The sequence below is a fragment of the Hyperolius riggenbachi genome, chromosome 3, assembly GCF_040937935.1.
Source record: "Hyperolius riggenbachi isolate aHypRig1 chromosome 3, aHypRig1.pri, whole genome shotgun sequence".
Lineage (NCBI taxonomy): Eukaryota > Metazoa > Chordata > Amphibia > Anura > Hyperoliidae > Hyperolius > Hyperolius riggenbachi.
This window is the reverse complement of record NC_090648.1, coordinates 203,517,467-203,539,091: the sequence shown is the minus strand read 5'-3', so window position 1 is coordinate 203,539,091 and position 21,625 is coordinate 203,517,467. Positions and strand designations below refer to the sequence as shown.

At 44.8% G+C, this 21,625-nt stretch overlaps 1 protein-coding gene across 5 annotated transcripts in view; it reads left to right on the top strand.

Annotated features, from left to right (window-relative positions):
- Positions 1-21,625, top strand: part of TRPM1 (transient receptor potential cation channel subfamily M member 1) — a 299,961-nt gene that overhangs the window by 243,228 nt on the left and 35,108 nt on the right. For all 5 annotated transcript variants that reach the window (XM_068275588.1, XM_068275587.1, XM_068275586.1 and 2 more), the window contains 5 exons: positions 4,980-5,208; positions 6,541-6,663; positions 8,904-9,035; positions 18,865-18,993; positions 20,796-21,047. In XM_068275588.1, coding sequence (XP_068131689.1) covers positions 4,980-5,208; positions 6,541-6,663; positions 8,904-9,035; positions 18,865-18,993; positions 20,796-21,047 — 865 coding nt within the window. The remainder of the gene's footprint in view (positions 1-4,979; positions 5,209-6,540; positions 6,664-8,903; positions 9,036-18,864; positions 18,994-20,795; positions 21,048-21,625) is intronic.

Here is a 21,625-nt window from a genome sequence, read left to right as displayed (position 1 = left end):
GATGCCCTTCGGGTTGTGTAACGCCCCTGCCGTCTTCCAGGAGTTGATCAATGAGGTTTTCAGGGAGGTACGGGGGAAATTCGTGCTAGTGTATCTAGACGGCATACTGATTTTTTCTCTTAATCTGACAGAACATCGTAAACATGTCAAGTACGTTTTGAGGAAATTAAGACAGAATTCACTGTATGCCAAGTTAGAGAAGTGCCTCTTCGAGGTCACTTCTGTTCCTTTTCTGGGTTATATTATCTCCACATCTGGTCTCTCCATGGATCCAGAAAAAGTCTCGGCTGTTTTGGAGTGGCCACAACCTGTGGGTTTGAAGGCACTCCAAAGATTTTTGGGCTTTGCCAATAACTACAGGAGATTCATCAAGGGTTTCTCTTCGGTAGTGTCACCCCTCACCAGTCTTACCAAGAAAGGGGCTGACACATACCACTGGTCAGCAGAGGCACATTCTGCCTTCTCCACATTGAAAAAACTGTTCTGTTATGCTCCCATTTTGAGACATGTGGATGTCACCTTCCCCTTCATTGTAGAGGTCAATGCCTCAGAGGTCGGGGTTGGGGCTGTACTGTCTCAACGCTCTGGTCTGCAGGGCAAACTTCACCCCTGTGCTTACTTTTCCCGTAGGTTCTCTCCTGCTGAGAAGAACTACGATGTTGGCAATCGAGAACTTTTGGCCATTAAATTAGCCTTCGAAGAATGGCGACATTGGCTAGAAGGGGCAGAGCATACTATCACAGTCGATACAGATCATAAAAACTTGGAGTACATAGAAGGGGCCAAAAGACTTAGTCCTCGATAGGCCCATTGGTCTTTGTTCTTTTCAAGATTCAGATTTGTCATAACGTACACCCCAGGGAGTAAGAACGTCAAAGCTGACGTTCGAGCCCGAGACAGTGCAGCCCTCAACCCCAGAAACCACCCTACCTCAGAAAATAGTCTTGGCAGCTACTGAGACCTGGAAGGATTGGACGGCTACTCTGGGCCCCTATCAGCAGGATGTTCCAGAAGGGAAGCCTGAGGGAGTCATGTTTGTACCACTACCCTTCCGCCTACAACTCCTGCAATTGTTCCATTCCCGTAAAAATGTGGGGCAGGATTTGCTGACCAGATGCACTTGGTGGCCTACGCTAGCAACTGATTGTAAGGAGTTTGTAAGAGAGTGCTCAGTTTGTGCCAGGAGTAAGCCCTCTCGTCAGGCACCAGTGGGTACACTACAACCCTTACCAGTGCCCAGTGAACCCTGGACCCATCTGTTGATGGACTTTGTGGGAGAACTCCCCAAGTCTGAGGGCAAGACAGTCATTTGGGTGGTAGTAGATAGATTCAGTAAAATGGCTCATTTTGTCCCTCTAAAAGGACTACCCTCGGCCCAGTAGTTGGCTGATCTCTTCATCCAGCACATTTTCCGGCTGCATGGCATTCCGGAGAATGTAGTGTCAGATTGGGGAGTCCAGTTCGTGTCACAATTTTGGAGGGCCTTTTGCCATCAGCTGGAGATGGACCTTTCATTTTCATCAGGCTACCACCCACAGACCAATGGCCAGACCGAGAGAATAAACCAGTCCCTTGAGCAGTTTCTCAGATGTTATGTGTTAGATGCACAGTCTGACTGGGTAAAGTTTTTGCCATTTGCAGAATTTGCACATAACAATCTGAAGAGTTCCTCTTCAGGATTCTCCCCGTTTCAGGTAGTCTCAGGAAGATCTCCCAAGTTTGCCCCATTACCTGTGTCATCTACCCCATATCCAGCCCTGGAGGATTGACAAAGGGCATTGAGGGAGATTTGGGGAATGGTTAAGAGCAATCTGGGGAAAGCCTTCCAGGCTCAGAAGAAACAGGCGGATAAAAGACGGTCTGTAGAGTGGAAGTTTTCCCCAGGGGACATGGTGTGGGTATCCACTCGGCATTTGGCTTTAAAGCAACCGTCACCTAAATTGGGACCCAGATTTGTAGGACCATACCCGGTGTCCAGAAGGATTAATGACGTCACATATGCAGTTGATTTCCCAGCTAGCATGAAAGGTGTGAGATCATTCCATGTGTCTCTGTTGAAGCCTGCAGTGCACGTGGATTCCTCTCCCCCCCCCCCCCCCCTGTGATGGTTAACGACCAACTCGAGTATGAGATCGAGAAGATTTGGGATTCTCGATTCGTGCAAAATTCTGTGCCGTATCTGGTCCACTGGAAGGGGTATGGTCTGGAGAAGAGAACTTGGGTGCTGGATTGTCGCATGCATGCTGAGGAATTGAAAAAAGAGTTTCATGACTTACAACCTGAGAAACCGGGTAGGAAGCGTCCAGGGTCCACTCCTCGGGGGGGGGGGGAATGAATAGCGGAGATGCCGCCGCATGGGAGAGCGGCATGGCGTCTATCTCCGCATCACAGCTGGCGGCTGCTGCCGCGCAGCAGCGTGATGCTGCCTTGCCTGGTCCTTCTAGTGCACACAGATAGAGAACTACGCGTGCGCGCGCCAGGTGACAGGACCTTTATGCTGCTAGAAGAGGAGTCAGCTGATCATGCCGATCAGCTGACTCCAGCTATGCTCCGGATTGCCTGAGTGACTGGGGCGGCGCTGTGGAGCGCTTTTAGTATATATAGGACCCGCTTGTCACTTGCAAGTTGTCTGCTGTTGCGAACATATACGTGTGAGCGCTCAGACCTGAGTCAGATCCCACAGTGTGTTAGAACCAGCCGGAGCTGGCAATTCACACTGAGTCAGATTCCATTGATAGCTTTAAAGTACTATTGCTTGCTACTTTTTATGTGTTAGACTAGTTCCCAGGTGTTGAGACCATGGACCTCACACCTAAGACTAGGAGATTGCTATATTGTTACTATCGTCTGTTAGACTAGTTCCCAGGTGTTGAGACCAAGGACCTCACACCTAAGACTAGGCGATTGCTCTATTGTTACTATCATCTGTTAGACTAGTTCCCGAGTGTTGAGACCAAGGACCTCACACCTAAGACTAGGATTGATATATATACTGTTATCTGTTATGACCTCTGGCTTTCCTGACTACTCTCCTGTTCTCTGATCCGGTACTTCCGCCCATCTGATTACCTGCCAACATTGCCTATACCAAATCAGTCTTTCGCTTCTGTACTTTGTCTGTCCGTGTGTTGCCGACCTGGCTTGTCTGACCTTTCTGGCTGTCACCTAGCCCCTGGGTGATCAGTCTTACTGTGTACCTGTGACACCTGCTCTTCAGGTGGTTATTAGCTGCTATATCAGGCCTATGGTCACTAGCTCCACTGGAGACCATCGTGCAGCACAGTCAGTGGGTCTCTACCTATCTAAGGTCCACTGGCAGCAGTACAGTCTGATTCCCTGCCTCTCAGGGAATCCTTGGCTGCAGTACAGTCTGATTCCCTGCTCCTCAGGGAATCCCTAGCTGCAGACCAATCATCTTCTATACTACTCCAGACAGTGATTCCTGCTCCTCAGGTATCCACTGGCTGCAGTACAGCCTGGTTCCCTGCCCCTCAGGGAATCCTTGGCTGCAGTAGTGTCTATATCTCCCGCCTCACGGTAGATAACTTCTCTGATTACTGTTGAACCAAACACTACATCACATTGGGTGTCCTCTGTCTAGCTATACTAGCATTATTGGTGATTCTGCAGATCACACATAATCAGGTATAGCATCTGTATTATTGGTAATACTGCAGATCACCAATATCCAGAAAACATCTGTGTTGCTGACACCAATCGTTACACAGTCCATGCAAAAAATTCCAACATCTTAGATATTCTGTAATATGAGCCTGCTTTTTTTCCAAGTGTGGGACCCGTACCTATAAAAGCTGTTAGTACTTGGCAAGGTTTAAAATGTATTATCAGTATTAGAGGCAACAAACCTGTAGATGTAATTTGTATTACCAGAAATGTCTGTTGTGGGGTCTAGTAACCATTGTGAAGATTCTGAAGAAGATGACATTTTCACTAGACACTGATGTGGTACCTGGACATACAGAAGGTTGTGATGGAGGTACACAACTGACTGTTTTTTTTTAAATATACCCATGCAACCTAAAACGTAACAATGTATATCTTCATTTTTTTGCAACAGCAGCTTAAATAGGTATTTTAATGTATGTAACTTAGAGTGTACCTCAGGCTATATGTGACATGATGAGATAAATATGTGTATGTACAGTATAAAACATATTAATAACCAGGCTGTATTACTTGTTTTATTTTGCTGCCTGAAAGAGTTAATTTCTAGGCATGGAAGTGACAGCTATTGTCTTGCTGGTACCTTGTCAGGAATATAGTAAACATTACTGATAAGCAGATTACATCCATAAAAGTTTTCCTAGCAGAATACAACTTCTGAGAGCAGGGAGAGATAAAATACATTAACTATTGACCTTTTTTTTTAACTCTGGGACACTTAATAGGCTGCCACTGATTACAGACAGTAAAACATTCAACCTACTTTGTAAATGTTTACATATAAAAGAAAGTCATGGGATACTTAACAACAGTCATTTTTAGGAGTAGGAGGATAAATATAATTGTTTATCTCATCAGTTTATTTTCACCTCGTGTTCACATTAACAATAAAGCTACTTACTTTTAAAATATTAATTTATAAATTATTTAGTCAATATTTGTCCATTGTAACATTTTACTTTACTCTAATTTACATTCTTAAATTTATCAGAAATGCCAGCTTCTTTACTACTGGAAAGGTGAGTCACTTTGGGAGGGCAGGGTTACATAACATTGTAGAGCAATATACAGGTATAAGAAGCATTTCTGATGATGAAATCAGGATAATTAAGGTAAAAACGGGTATCCTGAACAACTTATTACGTTTTGCTACGTGTCATTTAAGTGCTTTTTTAAGCCTTGATAAAACTGAAATTATTATATTTTTTGCTTTGCTGTCAATAATTCAATACACTGGATCATAATATTCACTTATATGTCATGACTGACTAACCGCTCATTATACCTTTTCTTAGGGATTTTGGTCAGCTGGCTGTGGAGTTGTTGGACCAGTCTTATAAACACGATGAACAGGTTGCCATGAAGCTTCTAACATATGAGCTAAAGAACTGGAGTAACTCCACCTGCCTAAAACTAGCTGTGGCTGCCAAACATCGAGATTTTATAGCACACACATGCAGCCAGATGCTGCTGACTGATATGTGGATGGGGCGTCTACGTATGAGGAAGAATCCAGGTCTTAAGGTACTTAGGGGGGTTTCTTACTACAGAACATGCAGTTTGTACACTATTTATTTACAACCTATCATGCAGGAAACAGCAGTAATGCTTTAATAATACAAATAAAACTATTTATATTATCTAGAGATGCATCATTATAGCAGTTGGTCCCATGAAAGGTTGTCATTTATTAGTATCCACTCCAGTATAGAAAGCATTTCAAGGGTTTTATCAAAGCCAAAATTCAGGCATGTTTTATGTATATTTCATAGAACATTTTATTACCATACATACTCGAGTATAAGCTGACCTGAGTATAGGCCGACCCCACAACTTCTGCCTCTCAAAAACGTAATAATGTGTTCCCCGATTATAAGCCAAACTGCCAATGTCTCAAACTAGCCTCCCCCTGTGTATGTGATGCATAGTGCACCTTGGAAGCGGGCTTGTACCTACTGTTACTGCTCCAACCCCCAATGTCTCCCCCTACCCCTCTCAAAGAAGAAGATACCTGCAGCAATTCCTAGCTCCTAATTTTAATCTTGGGGATCTGCAGCTGCCTGCTGCCTAACATTGTCAAGACAAAACCAGAAAACCAAATTAAAATTATTCTGCACATCTTATGTTAACAGGTTAAAGGAATTCTTACCATTACTTACGTATCATGAGGTGTATTCTCTAAAAATGGTAAATCTTGTGCAGAGACAACATACGTATGGTTTGTTGGTCAATACACACATAACGTAAGCGTAATGCGTATTCTACCAGCAATGTATCGGGGGCACACAGTAGAAAGCCTCTTCCCCAAAGAATGGAGGTGCGGCAGGCCCTCCCCCTTTCCCTTCTTTCTTGCTCTCTTTAAAATGCAAACTGTATTTTACCTGTGCTCCTCCTCTCATTAGTTCTAATTATCTTGTAGGTGAAGCTGGCCTGTTCCTGGGCAGATCTGCTGCTGTCACAGCTGGTGACTAAATACTGATTCTGTGGGTATACAACCCCCCTTCCGTGCATGGGGTGCAGATCAAATCTTCTGCATGGAGAGAGTCCACCCCCCCCCCTCCTTTTTAATGCAATATTACTATTGTGGTTAGTTTATGTGACATAGAACCTTTGAAGTTAAATGGGGTGGTTATGTTTACACCGTTATGTCTGTCGGGGCAGGATGCCAGGCCCATAAGATTTATATGCCCATAAGATTTCCCATTGTTAGTGAATATACAGTACCTCTACATGCTTTTACCTTACCCAGCACGTTTTAGGCACAGTGTCACTTGAAATATGTCTGCCTATGAAAGTAATACAATTTTTTTCTGAATGAACATATAATCATATATCTTTCTTCTTTGCTAAATACAGGTGATATTGGGCATTCTTCTACCTCCAACCATATTTTTTTTGGAGTTTCGATCTCCAGATGACCTCTCATATCACACCTCCAAGGAATACGAGGAAGGAAAAGAAAAAGAAGACGACAATATTGTAAGAACATTTTCAGAGAACCAATCTCTGAATCTGCATGAGTGCTATATAAGAGTGTTTCCCCTTGCACATTTACCACATATCTTTATATAAATTCCAAACAAATAGGAAAGCTGAGAAATAACCCATAAAATAATGTAAAAAAAACCACTTTGCAGTATATTAGAATGTTTAATTGTGGTTGGTTAATTTCTATGTATTTATTTGCCCACTTTTATAATTGAAAAGGACTGGTCATGGACCCCCTTTTCTGCCTTCTCTGATCTCCATGAATGTGTCTCTCCTCTGGCTAGGAAAGCTGATAAAAGTACACTAAAGTAAAGATCAACAATTCTGATTTTATTAAAGCAAAACTCATACTATATTGAGAATACATAGCATGAAATAATCTTATTAGCCAATCAAGATATAATAGCCCCTACTCAATCCACTTTTCTCCTAAGTTTTGTCCTAGGTGATCTTTTTACATCCTATCAAAAACAAATGCCTTTTAAGCCACCAGCAAACAAGAAAATACTCAAAATAATTTTAATGCTACTTTTTCATATACTTTTTGGTAATATTTTTTCAACTGCAGAGTGATAAGAAGTTAACATAAAAAACAGGTGAAAAAATATCTCCTAGGAGAAAACTTAGGTGAAAAGGTGAATTGAATAATAATGTTAATATATACCTTGTGAACAGCAGGGCCCATATGCAATTAACGTTTTCTCCTGAGTTTTCTCCTTTTTTGCTATTTTCTTACTTTATGAATAAAATGCATTTTAAGCCACCAGCTAGCAGAATACAGATACAGGTAATTTTGACAGCATTTTTTCACCAACCTTTGGTATTTTTTTCTCATTTGCAGAGTGCAGTGCTGAAAGTTATTTTAAATAGAAGATGAAAAAATTTCTTCTAGGAGAAAACTTTGGTGTAAAAGTGAATTGCATATTGCATATATTGTGATTTTTTTTTTTCATCTTCTATTAAATTAACTTTCCTGTAGTCTGCAATTGAAAATGTACCACAAATTAGGTAAAAGAGTACAATCAAAATGATATTAAGTGTTTTCTTGCTTGCTGGGGGTTTAAAGGGCATTTTATTTCAAAGTTTAACCACTTCCACACCATGAAATTTTATGCTGATCTGTGCAGCGTGGGCTCTCCAGCCCACAGCACAGATCAGCTAGCAGCCAGGGCGATCAGACTTCCCCCCTTTTTTCCCCACTAGGGGGATGTCCTGCTGGGGGGGTCTGATCGCCGCCGGCTGCTTGCGCTTGCGGGGGGGGGGCTCTTCAAAGCCCCCCTCCGCAGCGCTTCCTGGCCTCCTTCCCCTTTCCTCCCTCTCCCTCCCCCTGTGAGCGCCGCAGGACGGATTTCCGTCCTGCGCCTGATGGGATAGGCTTTAGCCTATCAGATGCCGGTGATCCCCGGCCAATCAGAGGCCGGGGATCGCCGATCTCCTCTACGGCGCTGCTGCGCAGCAGCGCCGTATACATGTAAACACCGGGGAAGATCGGCTCGCAGGGTGTTCACGGAGACACCCTCCGTGAACTGACATGGAACGTTTCCATGGTATACACTTCAGGATTCAGGGGCGTGTATATACGCTCCGAGAATCCGGAAGTGGTTAAAATATCACCTAGGATAGGGGCGGGGATAGAGGCGGGGAGAGGCTAAAAGGGGTGGGATAGAGGCAGGGGGGGCTAAAAGGGGAGGGATAGAGGCAGGGAGAGGCTAAAAGGGGTGGGATAGAGGCGGGGAGAGGCTAAAAGGGGAGGGATAGAGGCAGGGAGAGGCTAAAAGGGGAGGGATAGAGGCGAGAAGAGGCTAAAAGGGGAGGGATAGAGGCGAGAAGAGGCTAAAAGGGGAGGGATAGAGGTTGGGAGAGGCGCAAAGAGGAGGGGAAGCGGCTACAGGAGTAGGGTAAGGGGCGTTTTGCAGGAGTTCCTCTCCTGCTAGGGACACTCCTTCCCCTAGTTATCTAGTGACAAACCTGTTGTCTTCATATTCAGGGGTCCGCAGTGGAGAGAAGGTGGGATGGAGAGAAGACAAAGACATGTCATTAAGCAAAGAGCATGCCTCTGTGTTCCATTTGTATTACAAAAATAAGCCTCGGGTAAACTTTAAGTTTACTACAGTATCTAAAAATTTACAGTACAAAAGTTGCTTAATTTACAAGGCTATATACATTCATTTATAATTATTTTCTAAAAACAAATGATGTGCTAGGGATAATGACATGTTCTTTTAACCTAGGATGGGAATGCTGATGTCACCTCTAGGAAAGGGGATGAAGAAAATGGAAGAAACAAACAAAGAAGTATACCCATTGGTACTAAGATTTATGAATTTTACAATGCCCCAATTGTCAAGTTCTGGTTTTATACAGTAAGTGGAAGATTATTTTATTGTTTGGTTAAACTTCTCTAAAGATCAACTGCATGAAAATAATACGTTGTTTAAAAAAAATCAACTGCATGGACTATATTTATTTATTTATGTATTGTATTTATAAAGTTCCAAAGTTCCAACATATTCACTTCCCTAGTTACTATCACTTTTCTTCTCAGGATACCTAATAATTCACATAATGCTCAGTCTTATGCTAGCCATAAACAGGTCCATGGTGGTCTGATAATGTAAACGAGTAAATGCTCCCGAATCTGGAAAAAGTGTTTTACTCACCATATTACAGCACTCAATCTCCATCACATATCATCAAAAAAACAGACACCTGCTTTATAAAAACTAGAGTTGGGCCGAACGGTTCGCCTGCGAACGGTTCCATGCGAACTTCCGTGGTTCGCGTTCGCGTCCCGCAGGCGAACCTTTGCGGAAGTTCGGTTCGCCCCATAATGCACATGGAGGGTCAACTTTGACCCTCTACATCACAGTCAGCAGGCCCAGTGTAGCCAATTAGGCTACACTAGCCCCTGGAGCCCCACCTCCCTTATATAGGGCAGGCAGCGGCGGCCATTACGGTTACTCGTGTGCCTGCATTAGTGAGAGTAGGGCGAGCTGCTGCAGACTGTCTCTCATAGGGAAAGATTAGTTAGGCTTAGCTTGTTCCTGGCTGCATACCTGTTCTGTGAACCCACCACTGCATACCTGTACTGTGAACCCACCACTGCATACCTGTTCAGTGAACCCACCACTGCATACTTGTTCTGTGAACCCACCACTGCATACCTGTACTGTGAACCCACCACTGCATACCTGTTCAGTGAACCCACCACTGCATACCTGTTCAGTGAACCCACCACTGCATACCTGTTCAGTGAACCTGCCACTGCATACCTGTTCTGTGAACCCACCACTGCATACCTGTTCAGTGAACCCACCACTGCATACCTGTTCTGTGAACCCACCACTGCATACCTGTTGTGTTCAGTGAACCTGCCACTGCATACCTGTTCTGTTCAGTGGACCCGCCACTGTATACCTGTTCAGTGAACCCGCCACTGCATACCTGTTGTGTTCAGTGAACCCGCCACTGCATACTTGTTGTGTTCAGTGAACCCGCCACTGCATACCTGTTCTGTTCAGTGGACCCGCCACTGTATACCTGTTCTGTTCAGTGAACACGCCACTGTATACCTGTTCAGTGAACCCGCCACTGCATACCTGTTCTGTGAACCCGCCACTGTATACCTGTACTGTTCAGTGAACCCGCCACTGCATACCTGTTCTGTTCAGTGGACCCGCTACTGTATACCTGTTCTGTTCAGTGAACCCGCCACTGTATACCTGTACTGTTCAGTGAACCCGCCACTGCATACCTGTTCTGTTCAGTGGAGCCGCTACTGTATACCGGTTCTGTTCAGTGAACCCGCCACTGCATACCTGTTGTGTTCAGTGAAACCGCCACTGCATACCTGTTCTGTTCAGTGAACCTGCCACTGCATACCTGTTCTGTGAACCTGCCACTGTATACCTGTACTGTTCAGTGAACCCGCCACTGCATACCTGTTCTGTTCAGTGAACCTGCCACTGCATACCTGTTCTGTGAACCCGCCACTGTATACCTGTTCTGTTCAGTGAACCCACCGCATCAGTGCGCATACCTGTGCAGTTAAGTGAACCCACCTACCTACGTGAGTGCACGCAGTGTGATATACCACTCCGTGCATACCCGATATGGACAAAACAGGTAGAGGAAGAGGTAGTGCCAGAGCCAGAGGAAGGCCACCCGGCAGGTCTGCGCGAGGTCGTGTAAATGTAATTTCGTGTGGACCTGGCCCACAGTACAGTGCTCGGAAGAAGGCACGTCCCATCACCTCCCAAGATTGTCAGGACGTGGTTGAGTATTTAGCGACACAGAACACCTCATCTTGCTCAGCCACCAGCGCTACTACTAGCACCACTTCCGCTGCATTTGACACTTCACTTGAAATCACTGATGCACAGCCATTGTTGTTACAGCCAGATGAATTTTCACCAGCTCATATGTCTGAGTTACGCGGCAACACTATGGATGTAACGTGTAAGGAGGATGAAGGACCTACTGATGGTGCATGTTTGGATTTGTCTGAGGCAAGCGAAGCTGGGCAGGATGATTACGATGATGACAATGATAGGGATCCTCTGTATGTTCCCAATAGAGGAGATGAAGAGGGGGACAGTTCAGAGGGGGAGTCAGAGAGTAGTAGGAGGAGAGAAGTTGCTGAAAGAAGCTGGGGCAGCTCTTCGTCAGAAACAGCTGGTGGCAGTGTCCGGCACCATGTATCGCCACCTATGTACAGCCAGCCAACTTGCCCTTCAGCATCAGCTGTTGAGGTCCCCATAGTGCCCACATCCCAGGGTGGCTCAGCGGTGTGGAAATTTTTTAATGTGTGTGCCTCAGATCAGAGCAAAGCCATCTGTTCGCTCTGCCAACAAAAATTGAGCTGTGGAAAGGCCAACACTCATGTAGGGACAAGTGCCTTACGAAGGCACCTGGAGAAAAGGCACAAACAGCAATGGGATGGCCACCTGAGCAAAAGCAGCAGCAGCACACAAAAGAAAGGTAACCCTCCTTCTCCTCTTCCTATTTCAGGTGCATCATCTGCTTCTGCCGCTTTCTCCCTTCCACCTTCACAGGCACCCTCCTCCACTCCGCCTCTGCCCTTGAGCGGTTCCTGCTCCTCTGCCCACAGCAGCAGTCAGGTGTCCGTAAAGGAAATGTTTGAGCGGAAGAAGCCAATTTCGGCCAGTCACCCCCTTGCCCGGCGTCTGACAGCTGGCGTGGCGGAACTGTTAGCTCGCCAGCTGTTACCATACCGGCTGGTGGACTCTGAGGCCTTCCGTAAATTTGTGGCCATCGGAACACCGCAGTGGAAGATGCCAGGCCGCACTTATTTTTCAAAAAAGGCCATACCCCAACTGCACCGTGAAGTTGAGAGGCAAGTGGTGTCATCTCTTGCGAAGAGCGTTGGGTCAAGGGTACACCTGACCACGGATGCCTGGTCTGCCAAGCACGGGCAGGGCCGCTACATTACGTACACAGCCCATTGGGTCAACCTGGTGGTGAACGATGGCAAGCAGGGCGCAGCGGACCAAATTGTGACACCTCCACGGCTTGCAGGCAGGCCTCCTGCCACCTCCTCTCCTCCTGCTACATGCTCTTTGCTGTCCTCCTCCTCCTTGGCTGAGTGGCAGTTCTCCTCTCCAGCTACACAGCCCCAGCTCCGCAGGGCCTATGCTGCATGCCAGGTACGACGGTGTCACGCCATCTTAGACATGTCTTGTCTCAAAGCGGAGAGTCACACTGGAGCAGCTCTCCTGGCTGCTCTTAAGAAACAGGTGGATGAGTGGCTGACCCCGCACCACCTGGAGATAGGCAACGTGGTGTGCGACAACGGCAGCAATCTGCTTGCCGCTTTGCATATGGGGAAGCTGACACACATACCCTGCATGGCACATGTCATGAATCTAGTTGTTCAAAGATTTGTGGCAAAGTACCCTGGCTTAGCGGATGTCCTGAAACAGGCCAGGAAGGTCTGTGGGCATTTGAGGCGGTCTTACACAGCCATGGCACGCTTTGCGGAAATTCAGCGGAAAAACAACATGCCGGTGAGACGCCTCATTTGCGATAGCCCGACTCACTGGAATTTGACCCTGCTCATGTTCTCCCGCCTGCTAATACAGAAGAAAGCCGTCACCCACTACCTCTACAACTACAGTAGAATGAAACAGTCTGGGAAGATGGGGATGTTCTGGCCCGACAACTGGACACTGATGAAAAATGCATGCAGGCTCATGCGGCCGTTTGAGGAGGTGATCAACCTGGTGAGCCGCAGTGAGGGCACCATCAGCGACTTAATTCCCTACGCTTACTTCTTGGAGCGTGCTGTGCGTAGAGTGGCGGATGAAGCTGCGAATGAGCGTGACCAGGAACCGTTACGGCAGGAACAGGCATGGGACCAATTTTCATCAGACCCAGCTGTTTCCTCAACACCTGCGGCAGCACAGAGGGGGGAGGAGGAGGAAGAAGAGAAGTCGTGTGCAGAAGATGAGTCAGACTCAGAGGATGATGAGCAAGGTGTTTCTTTGGGGAGGAGGAGGAGGAGGGGACGGCGGCAGGAGAACACCCGCAGCAGGCGTCGCCGGGGGCTTGTGCTGCTCAACCTTCCCGTGGTATTGTTCGCGGCTGGGGGGAGGAGGTTGACTTACGTGACGTCACTGAGGAAGAGCAAGAGGAGATGGAGGGTACTGGATCCGACTTTGTGCAGATGTCGTCTTTTATGCTGTCCTGCCTGTTGAGGGACCCCCGTATAAAAAACCTCAAGGGGAATGAGCTGTACTGGGTGGCAACACTACTAGACCCTCGGTACAGGCACAAAGTGGCGGACCTGTTACCAACTCACCTGAAGGTGGAAAGGATGCAGCACATGCAGAACCAGCTGTCAACTATGCTTTACAATGCCTTTAAGGGTGATGTGACAGCACAACGCCAGCAAGGTACCACTGCCACTAATCCTCCTCCCGTGTCCACGCAGTCAAAGACAGGACGCTCCAGCGATCTCATGGTGATGTCGGACATGCGGACGTTCTTTAGTTCAACGCCTCGCCGTAGCCCTTCCGGATCCACCCTCCACCAACGCCTGGAACGGCAGGTAGCTGGCTACCTGGCCTTAAGTGTGGATGTAGACACTGCTGTGAACAGCGATGAGGAACCCTTGAACTACTGGGTGCGCAGGCTTGACCTGTGGCCAGAGCTGTCCCAATTTGCCATCCAACTTCTCTCCTGCCCTGCCGCAAGCGTCCTGTCAGAAAGGACCTTCAGCGCAGCTGGAGGCATTGTCACTGAGAAGAGAAGTCGCCTAAGTCACAAAAGTGTTAAGTACCTCACCTTTATCAAAATGAATGAGGCATGGATCCCGGAGGGCTGCTGCTCGCCCCAAGACTAAGTCAGTCCCCGCACACACAGCATCTCTGCCTGCACGCCGTGTGACTGGCTGCCTGGCCTGCCCCAAGAAGACTAAGTCGCTCCCAGTCCCTCCACACAGCATGTCTGCCTGCAGGCCGCTTGACTACCTTCTCCGCCACCACCAACAGGGTCCGGGACTCCAGGCGGATTGCTGAATTTTTTAGGCCGCTGCTAGCAGCGGCCGCTGTAATAATTTTTCTGGTGCGTGTACATGACTGCCTAATTTTTCTGGCTGCACTGCGGGCAGCTGCAACAACAAAAGAAAAGGCATGTACATGCGCCCATTCCCCTTCGTGATCATTACCTTGCCGTGGTGAAGGGGCTTGCGTATCACAATGAAGCAATGACCGATGCCTAGATGAGTGTCTCAGGGGGCACACAAAAGATAATAAGGTCGTTGCTTCATTGTGGTCAGACCAAATTTAAACAGCTGGACAGTCACTGTTCTGTCATTCAGCTACATCAGCCAGGCGACTATATGGGCTGTAAAGCCACCAAAACCTGCACTCTCGCCATGGTGCGCACCAGTCCAGCACGGCCGTCACTACACAAACAGCTGTTTGCGGTGCGTTATGAGTTTGGTGTGTCAGTGTGAAGCAGTACCTTAATTACACTACCTGATTGATGTATACACATGCAAGACGTTTTAAAGCACTTTAGGCCTGTCATTTAGCATTCAATGTGATTTCTGCCCTTAAAACGCTGCTTTGCGTCAAATCCTGATTTTTCCCGGGGACTTTTGGTGTGTATCCCACTCCGCCATGCCCCCCTCCAGGTGTTAGACCCCTTGAAACATCTTTTTCATCACTTTTGTGGCCAGCATAATTTTTTTTTTTCAAAGTTCGCATCCCCATTGAAGTCTATTGCGGTTCGCGAACTTTTACGCGAACCGAACCTTCCGCGGAAGTTCGCGAACCCGGTTCGCGAACCTAAAATCGGAGGTTCGGCCCAACTCTAATAAAAACTTGGTCATACTTTCCCGTTGAACGTGCCATTGCTATAAAGCACCTCAAAGTATATCCCTCGGTTGTTCCCAGTTAAAATGACAAAACATATGCCTTAATTCATTACTAGTCAGGCATGTAGCAGACCATTATCCCCAGATTGTTTCTCTGTAGAGATTGGATCTGATTGCAGAGGCGCTGATACTGTACAGGTGCATCAATAGGCAACAGCAGAGCGATGCAACTGTGCAGCATTGGGTTCCTGAACTGTCGCCCTAGCGATCCCATCCAATCTACCACATGATGACCCTCACTACCCAGTGTACATTTTTTCTTCACGCTTTCCTCTCCCTGATTTACATTCTGAAATTCATCTTGGGTGGTGACATCTTTAGGGCTGTCAGGTGCAGCTCTGCAGAATGTTTGTATACTCAGTGTTCCAAAGCCAGTAGAAAAAAAAAACCTGGTCTCTTAGTATGCTCTGGAAGGAGATTCTGACATAACTAAACAGCCTAGGCTGTGACATCACTGGGAGGGCAAGGCTACATACTGTACAATATATAGCATCATATAGATATAAGAAGTGTTTTTGATGCTGAAACCAGGATGGATAATTACTGTTAAAATTGGAATGCTGAATAATTTACTACATTTTACTATATGTCACTATGATGCCACTTTAACTGATTAGCACAATGCTCTGCTTAGTAATCAGTCTCACACTATACACATACACAATTAGGGCTGGTGCACACTACAAGAGCTTTTTAAACACTAGAGATTTTAAAAGCTCTTACTAATGTAATGCTATGGGGGATTTTTACAAAATCACATCGCTCCAGTGAGAACACACACATAGGATAACATTAGCAGGAGCTTTTAAAATCACAAAGCGCTTAGAAAAGCTCTTGTAATGCGCACCAGTCCTGAGGGCTCAGACACACTATGGCCCAGTGCACACCAAAAACCTGTAGCAGATCCGCAAAATGCTAGAGGTTTTTGAAGCACATTACAGAGCGCTTCTAGCAGATTTCATATATTGTTACAGTAAAAGCTGTTGCTGAACAGCTTCTGTAACAAAAACGCCTGGAAAACCGCTCTGTTTTGGCGTTTTTCAAAGCAGTTTGAGCTTTCCTATACTTTACATTGAGGCAGAAACGCATCTGCAAGCCGCAAAAATGCAGCAGGGGGCACGTTTGCGGTTTGCTAAAAACCTCAAACCGCTGGTGTGCACCATCCCATTGAGATTCATTAGCCAAGCGTTTTCACAAGCAGACGCGCTTTTTTAAAAACGCAACCAAAAACGCTTGGTGTGCACCAGGCCTAAGCGCTTTTCTGAGCACTTTTTGGCCTCCAGGGCTTTCTGAAAGCTTTTTAAAAAATGCTCTCATTGCCTTACATTAAAATTGCGGTAAAATCGAGTTAGCGGTAAAATCGCACAATTTTACATCGATTGCAATTTTACTGCGATTTAAATGTAATGTGAGCGTTTTTTAAAAAGCTCTCAGAAAGCTCTAGAGGAAAAAAAAACGCTCAGAGAAACGCTTATAGTGTGTCTGAGCCTTTACTGTCACCTGCTGGGATCATGACATGAACAGATGTGTTGCTAGCCTAAGGCTATCTACCCATTCTGTTGCTATAGAGGGAGCAGGAGGGCGAACAGCACAGTGCGTGACAGAGCAGCACAGGGCGGGAGAGGTGAGGAGCAGAACAGCAGCATCAGTCTGCGCTGAGCCAAGCAGGCCATCTCTCTTGCTGATGCATTGAGGGAGGATCCATGTCCGTTGCAGACATGCTAGATTCCTCCCTAATTGGCTGCCTTTGCCAGGAATCACCTAGCATCTAGCATGTGTACGAGGCTTTAGACTGGAAGCACAGTGCAATGCAGCAGAGCTAGGATAGCTCACAGTGCGGTCCTCTCTGACCAGCTTAAATGCAGCTATGAGTCAGAGTTTTTGAGTAAATTAAAAGAAGATGAAAATTAATTTTTCATTCTTCATTGCCTATATAACTGAATCAAATTGTTATTTTTTATGTTTGTGTGTGATTAAAATGTAACAATTCTTAAGAAAACAAAGATTAATTCTTTAATCCTATTACAGATTTAAATATCAATTTGTTATAAATACAAAAGATCCAAACACATAGAATAAAGAAATATGAACATTTAAAGGGAACCCAAAGTCTGCCATATTTATTGTCTTTTAAAGGGAACCTAAACTGAGAAGGATATTTTTCCTTTTAAAATAATACCCGTTGTCTGACTCTCCTACTGATCCCGTGTCTCCAATACTTTTAGCCACAGTTCCTCAACAAGCATGCAGATCAGGTGCTCTGACTGAAGTCAGACTGGATTAGCTGCATGCTTGTTTCAGGTGTGTGATTCAGCCACTACTGCCAGGCAACTGGTATTATGCGCTTTGAGTCCTATGGGAGAAAAGCGCTTTACAAATGTTATTGTATATTGTATTGTTTAAAAGGAAACATCCATATCCCTCTCAGTTTAGGTTCCCTTTAAACAATACCAGTTGCCCGGCAGTCCTGTTAATCATTCTGTCTGAAACACACACCTGAAATAAACATGCAGCTAGTCACATGTTTGTCAGAAACACCTGATCTGTTGCATGCTTGTTCAGGGTCTATGGCTAAAAGTATTAGAGGCAGAGGATCAACAAAACTGCCAGACAACTGGTATTGCTTAATGTTGAATACATATGTCAGCCTTCATATCCCTCTCACATCAGGTTCCCTTTAAACAAGTGCAACACTGAAAAACAACACTTGATCTTGATATGTTTGGATGCTACAAATACATCAACACGATTACCTTCATTTAACATATCTGCTGCTTTCATCCATTCCTGAATTTGAAGTGACATTGGCAGCTTTGATCAACGTAATGCTCTTGCATGACTGATACACTGACCTGTTTTTCATTATCATATTGTTTCTACAAGAAACAGCAATTCAATAAAGAGACCTAATGAGCTACTTTCAATTCTAGTTGCGCAGATCACGCACTAGCCATCTAACAGTGTGTTTATTTTATGCTTCAGTTAGTAAGAGTGAGGAAATCCATTATCTCTGTGTTCTGTGAACCTTCCTTAGGTCAGATCAGAGTTCAGTGCAGAGGTGATCGCTGTGTTAAACCATTTGACCTTTTTCAGTAATTCTCCACAAATCATCTTAAGGGGGATTATACAGCCAGAGATCAAGGACAAAACAAATTCCTTTGAGGGTTTCTTTGGCACCTTATTTCTACAATGGCTTCAATGAACCACCATGACCCAAAGCAATATGTTTAATTTAAACACTTTGCGATTACAAACTTCGGATTCTATCTTTATGCAGTTATCCAGCGTCTGAGCTAAATTTGTGTTCAGGGCCAGTTCTATCTAGACTTTTTTTCTGCCTGAGGCAATCTTGTGAGTATGGGCCTTAACCCCCCCCCCCTCCCGCATTGGAATGATCGCACAGCACCCAACAATTTGCACCGCACATTATAGCTGTGGTGAGCCCCCCAAAGACACACCCTCAGTATAGGTAGGTAGCCAGGTATAGATGCCCCCAGTATTGGTACCTAGGTGCAGTTGCCCCCAGTATAGGTTAGCCAGGTACAGTTGCCTCCAGTATAGGTTGGCCAAGCACTCTCTTCACTTCCTGTTTCTGCCTGGTGCTACCTCCAGACTTCTGCCACCTGAGGAAGTTGTCTCACTTGGCATCATGGGTGGACCGGGCCTGCGTGTCTTCAAAAATGCTGGACCGGGCCTGCGTGTCTTCAAAAATGCTTATTTTGTTTTGTTACATCTGTTTGATTAACTACTGCAAAACTGAGGGGTGAATACTGGTATATTTCATTTTCCAGATTTCTTACCTAGGATATTTACTGTTATTTAACTATATAATTTTGGTGAAGATGGAGCGTTGGCCTTCATACCAAGAATGGATTGTCATCTCATATATCTTGACTCTAGGAGTGGAGAAAGTAAGAGAGGTAAGATTAACTTTACATTTCCATGGTCAAATGATATGCTACTAATTGAGTTAACGTGGGATAAAACTCTTTTTTTTTCTATTTGCTTTTGTGCACAAGTATTATTGTCTGTCTAAAAATCACAAATTCCCAAAGTACAGTTTACCTGCTCTGGAAGCTGCCATTGCATTTTACTGCGTAGCTGCTATATTTATATATTATAACATATTCAGTGATCGCTTCTCAGCTCTTTCTGGTTCTACAATGTGTGCAGTTCAGTGTCAGCATGCTGTTGGCTAGATATTAATTGTAGCAAACAAAGAAATGTAAACAAAAGATAATGTTATTACTTCTTCAGATTCGAGCCAGATGCTTAACAGTCTCTGCCCCCTTAAGGCCCGGAGACTGCTGGTACGGTAAAATGACGCCTCCCGACGAATCGCCACACATACCTGCTGCTCTCCCCGCTCACGACGCTGCCCCATCGCAGCAGGCTCCTCTCTATGCCATCTCTATGAGTGCTGACAGCCAGTCAGGAGCAGCTTTCATTGGCTCCTGATGCTGTCTATCAATGGGAGCCAATGTGATTGGCTCTCCATGATCTCACAGTCAGGAGCCAATGAAAGCTGCTTCTGACCTGCTTACAGAGCTCTGCCGTCTTCTAGACAGCAGAGCAAGCAAACTGTGGTGGGTTCAGAACGGTGAGATCGACGGTAACGGCAGGAATGCTCCATTCATCAAAACGTTGAATCTACATCCAGTAGAAAAAAAAAGCAAACAGAAAAAAAAAACCTGGAGAAATTGAAAAAAAAAAAACCTGCCCCTCCCAAAAGAAAAACCCTGGGAAAAATAAAACAGTGGAGCATCTCATCATTCATTAGATTAATTTACAACAGGTCAGAGATATGATTAGATGTAAAAAGATTATTCCCAAAAGGCAAAGTCTCTATGATGTGAAGATGGAGAAGGATAACGCCATTCAGTGACATATGGCATGGGCAAGTAGTGCAACAATTTAACCTTTAGACTGCAGCAAACATCTATAGGTGTTTCCGTATCCATACACCACAGACATCTACAGATGTTTTAGTCCACAACTAATTCTACCTGCTGAGGACATCTATAGAGGTTTTGGTTACCCAATATTCCTTTGCCACATATGTCTAAAGGCATTTAGTACAACGTTTTGTTTAAATGCAAACTTTCAACTTGATTTGAAATATGCAAATAATTCTAAGTTGATGCAAAATTAAGCAAGCAGTTATGAATAAATTATATCAACACTCTAGAATGATCATCTTGATGTGTGGATTTCACTGAATGAAGGTATCATCTGATTATGTATTTATACATGTGACAGAATTATTTTCCAACAACTTATCCTATCTGGATTTAAAATTAGACCTGAGTATTTAGATTTTATCCTTATAGTTACTAGCTTTCTAAAGTTAGTGCACACTGCTAGAATCCACTCTAATGGCTGTTTCACATTCTAATAACCGTGTCACAGAGGTGGCTGAGCTTCATATCAACATTTCTGCACAAGATATCTCATGTTGTTAGTGTAATGTCATCATTTTGTAGAAATTCTATCTCGATGTTGATCGACACTGGACTAATGTTGATATGTATGGATCTGGCACAGATCCATACATCCAAGATCAGGTGTCACTGTCAGCTCCTGAATAGCAGAGTATGGGCAATATGCCTACCAATTCTCTCCTATTTCAGGTTTGTGATGGTTTTTTTCATCAGTGTCTTGGCATATGTCCCCCATTTATCGCCTATACCTTAACAGCCTTCTATTCTATCTGCATCTTTAGATTCTAATGTCTGAACCAGGAAAGCTGAGCCAGAAGGTGAAGGTTTGGTTACAAGAGTATTGGAATATCACTGACCTTGTAGCCATTTCAGTGTTCATAATTGGAGCAATTCTTCGTCTTCAGAATGAGCCATACATGGGTTACGGAAGAGTCATTTACTGTGTGGATATCATCTTTTGGTATATACGGGTTTTGGACATTTTTGGTGTCAACAAGTACCTTGGACCCTATGTCATGATGATAGGAAAAATGGTAAGTGCATGCAAAGCCTCATTGTAGGAGCAGTGAAAAATAATAAGCAAATTTTATTTTAAGCATTTGGGATTACATGAACTACGACAAGGTTCTTAAGCAACAGCTGTCATATTATTTGTAACTATTTATGTCACACTAGAGTAATCTAGTGACACTCCATTTACCGATGAACATTTCATTATGGTTGCAGGTTTTGTGCACAGTCCATATTAACCTCTTAACCCAAACTGGATATTTATATGCATCCAGTTTGAGTCTCTAAAAAACAATCTGGACAACCGCTGCTCGTTCATGGCGGGGCTTAAATGTCGGTAATTGGCAAACTGTAACATGTGTTCCCTGAACCAAATAAAGTACCTGGGAATGAATGAACATGACTCTAATCAAGAACCATGGTCATTCATAAAAATGAAAGTAAAAGTTTCTCATAAAAAATAGTCAAACACTTCCTGGTAACCAGTATAGTATTTATCACCATCTTGGGGCCAAAAATGACAGTAAATTGACATTAATAAGATTACAATAGCATTAACTCATTTGTAAATACCCTCCCCCATAGTTACTAAAAATAAAAC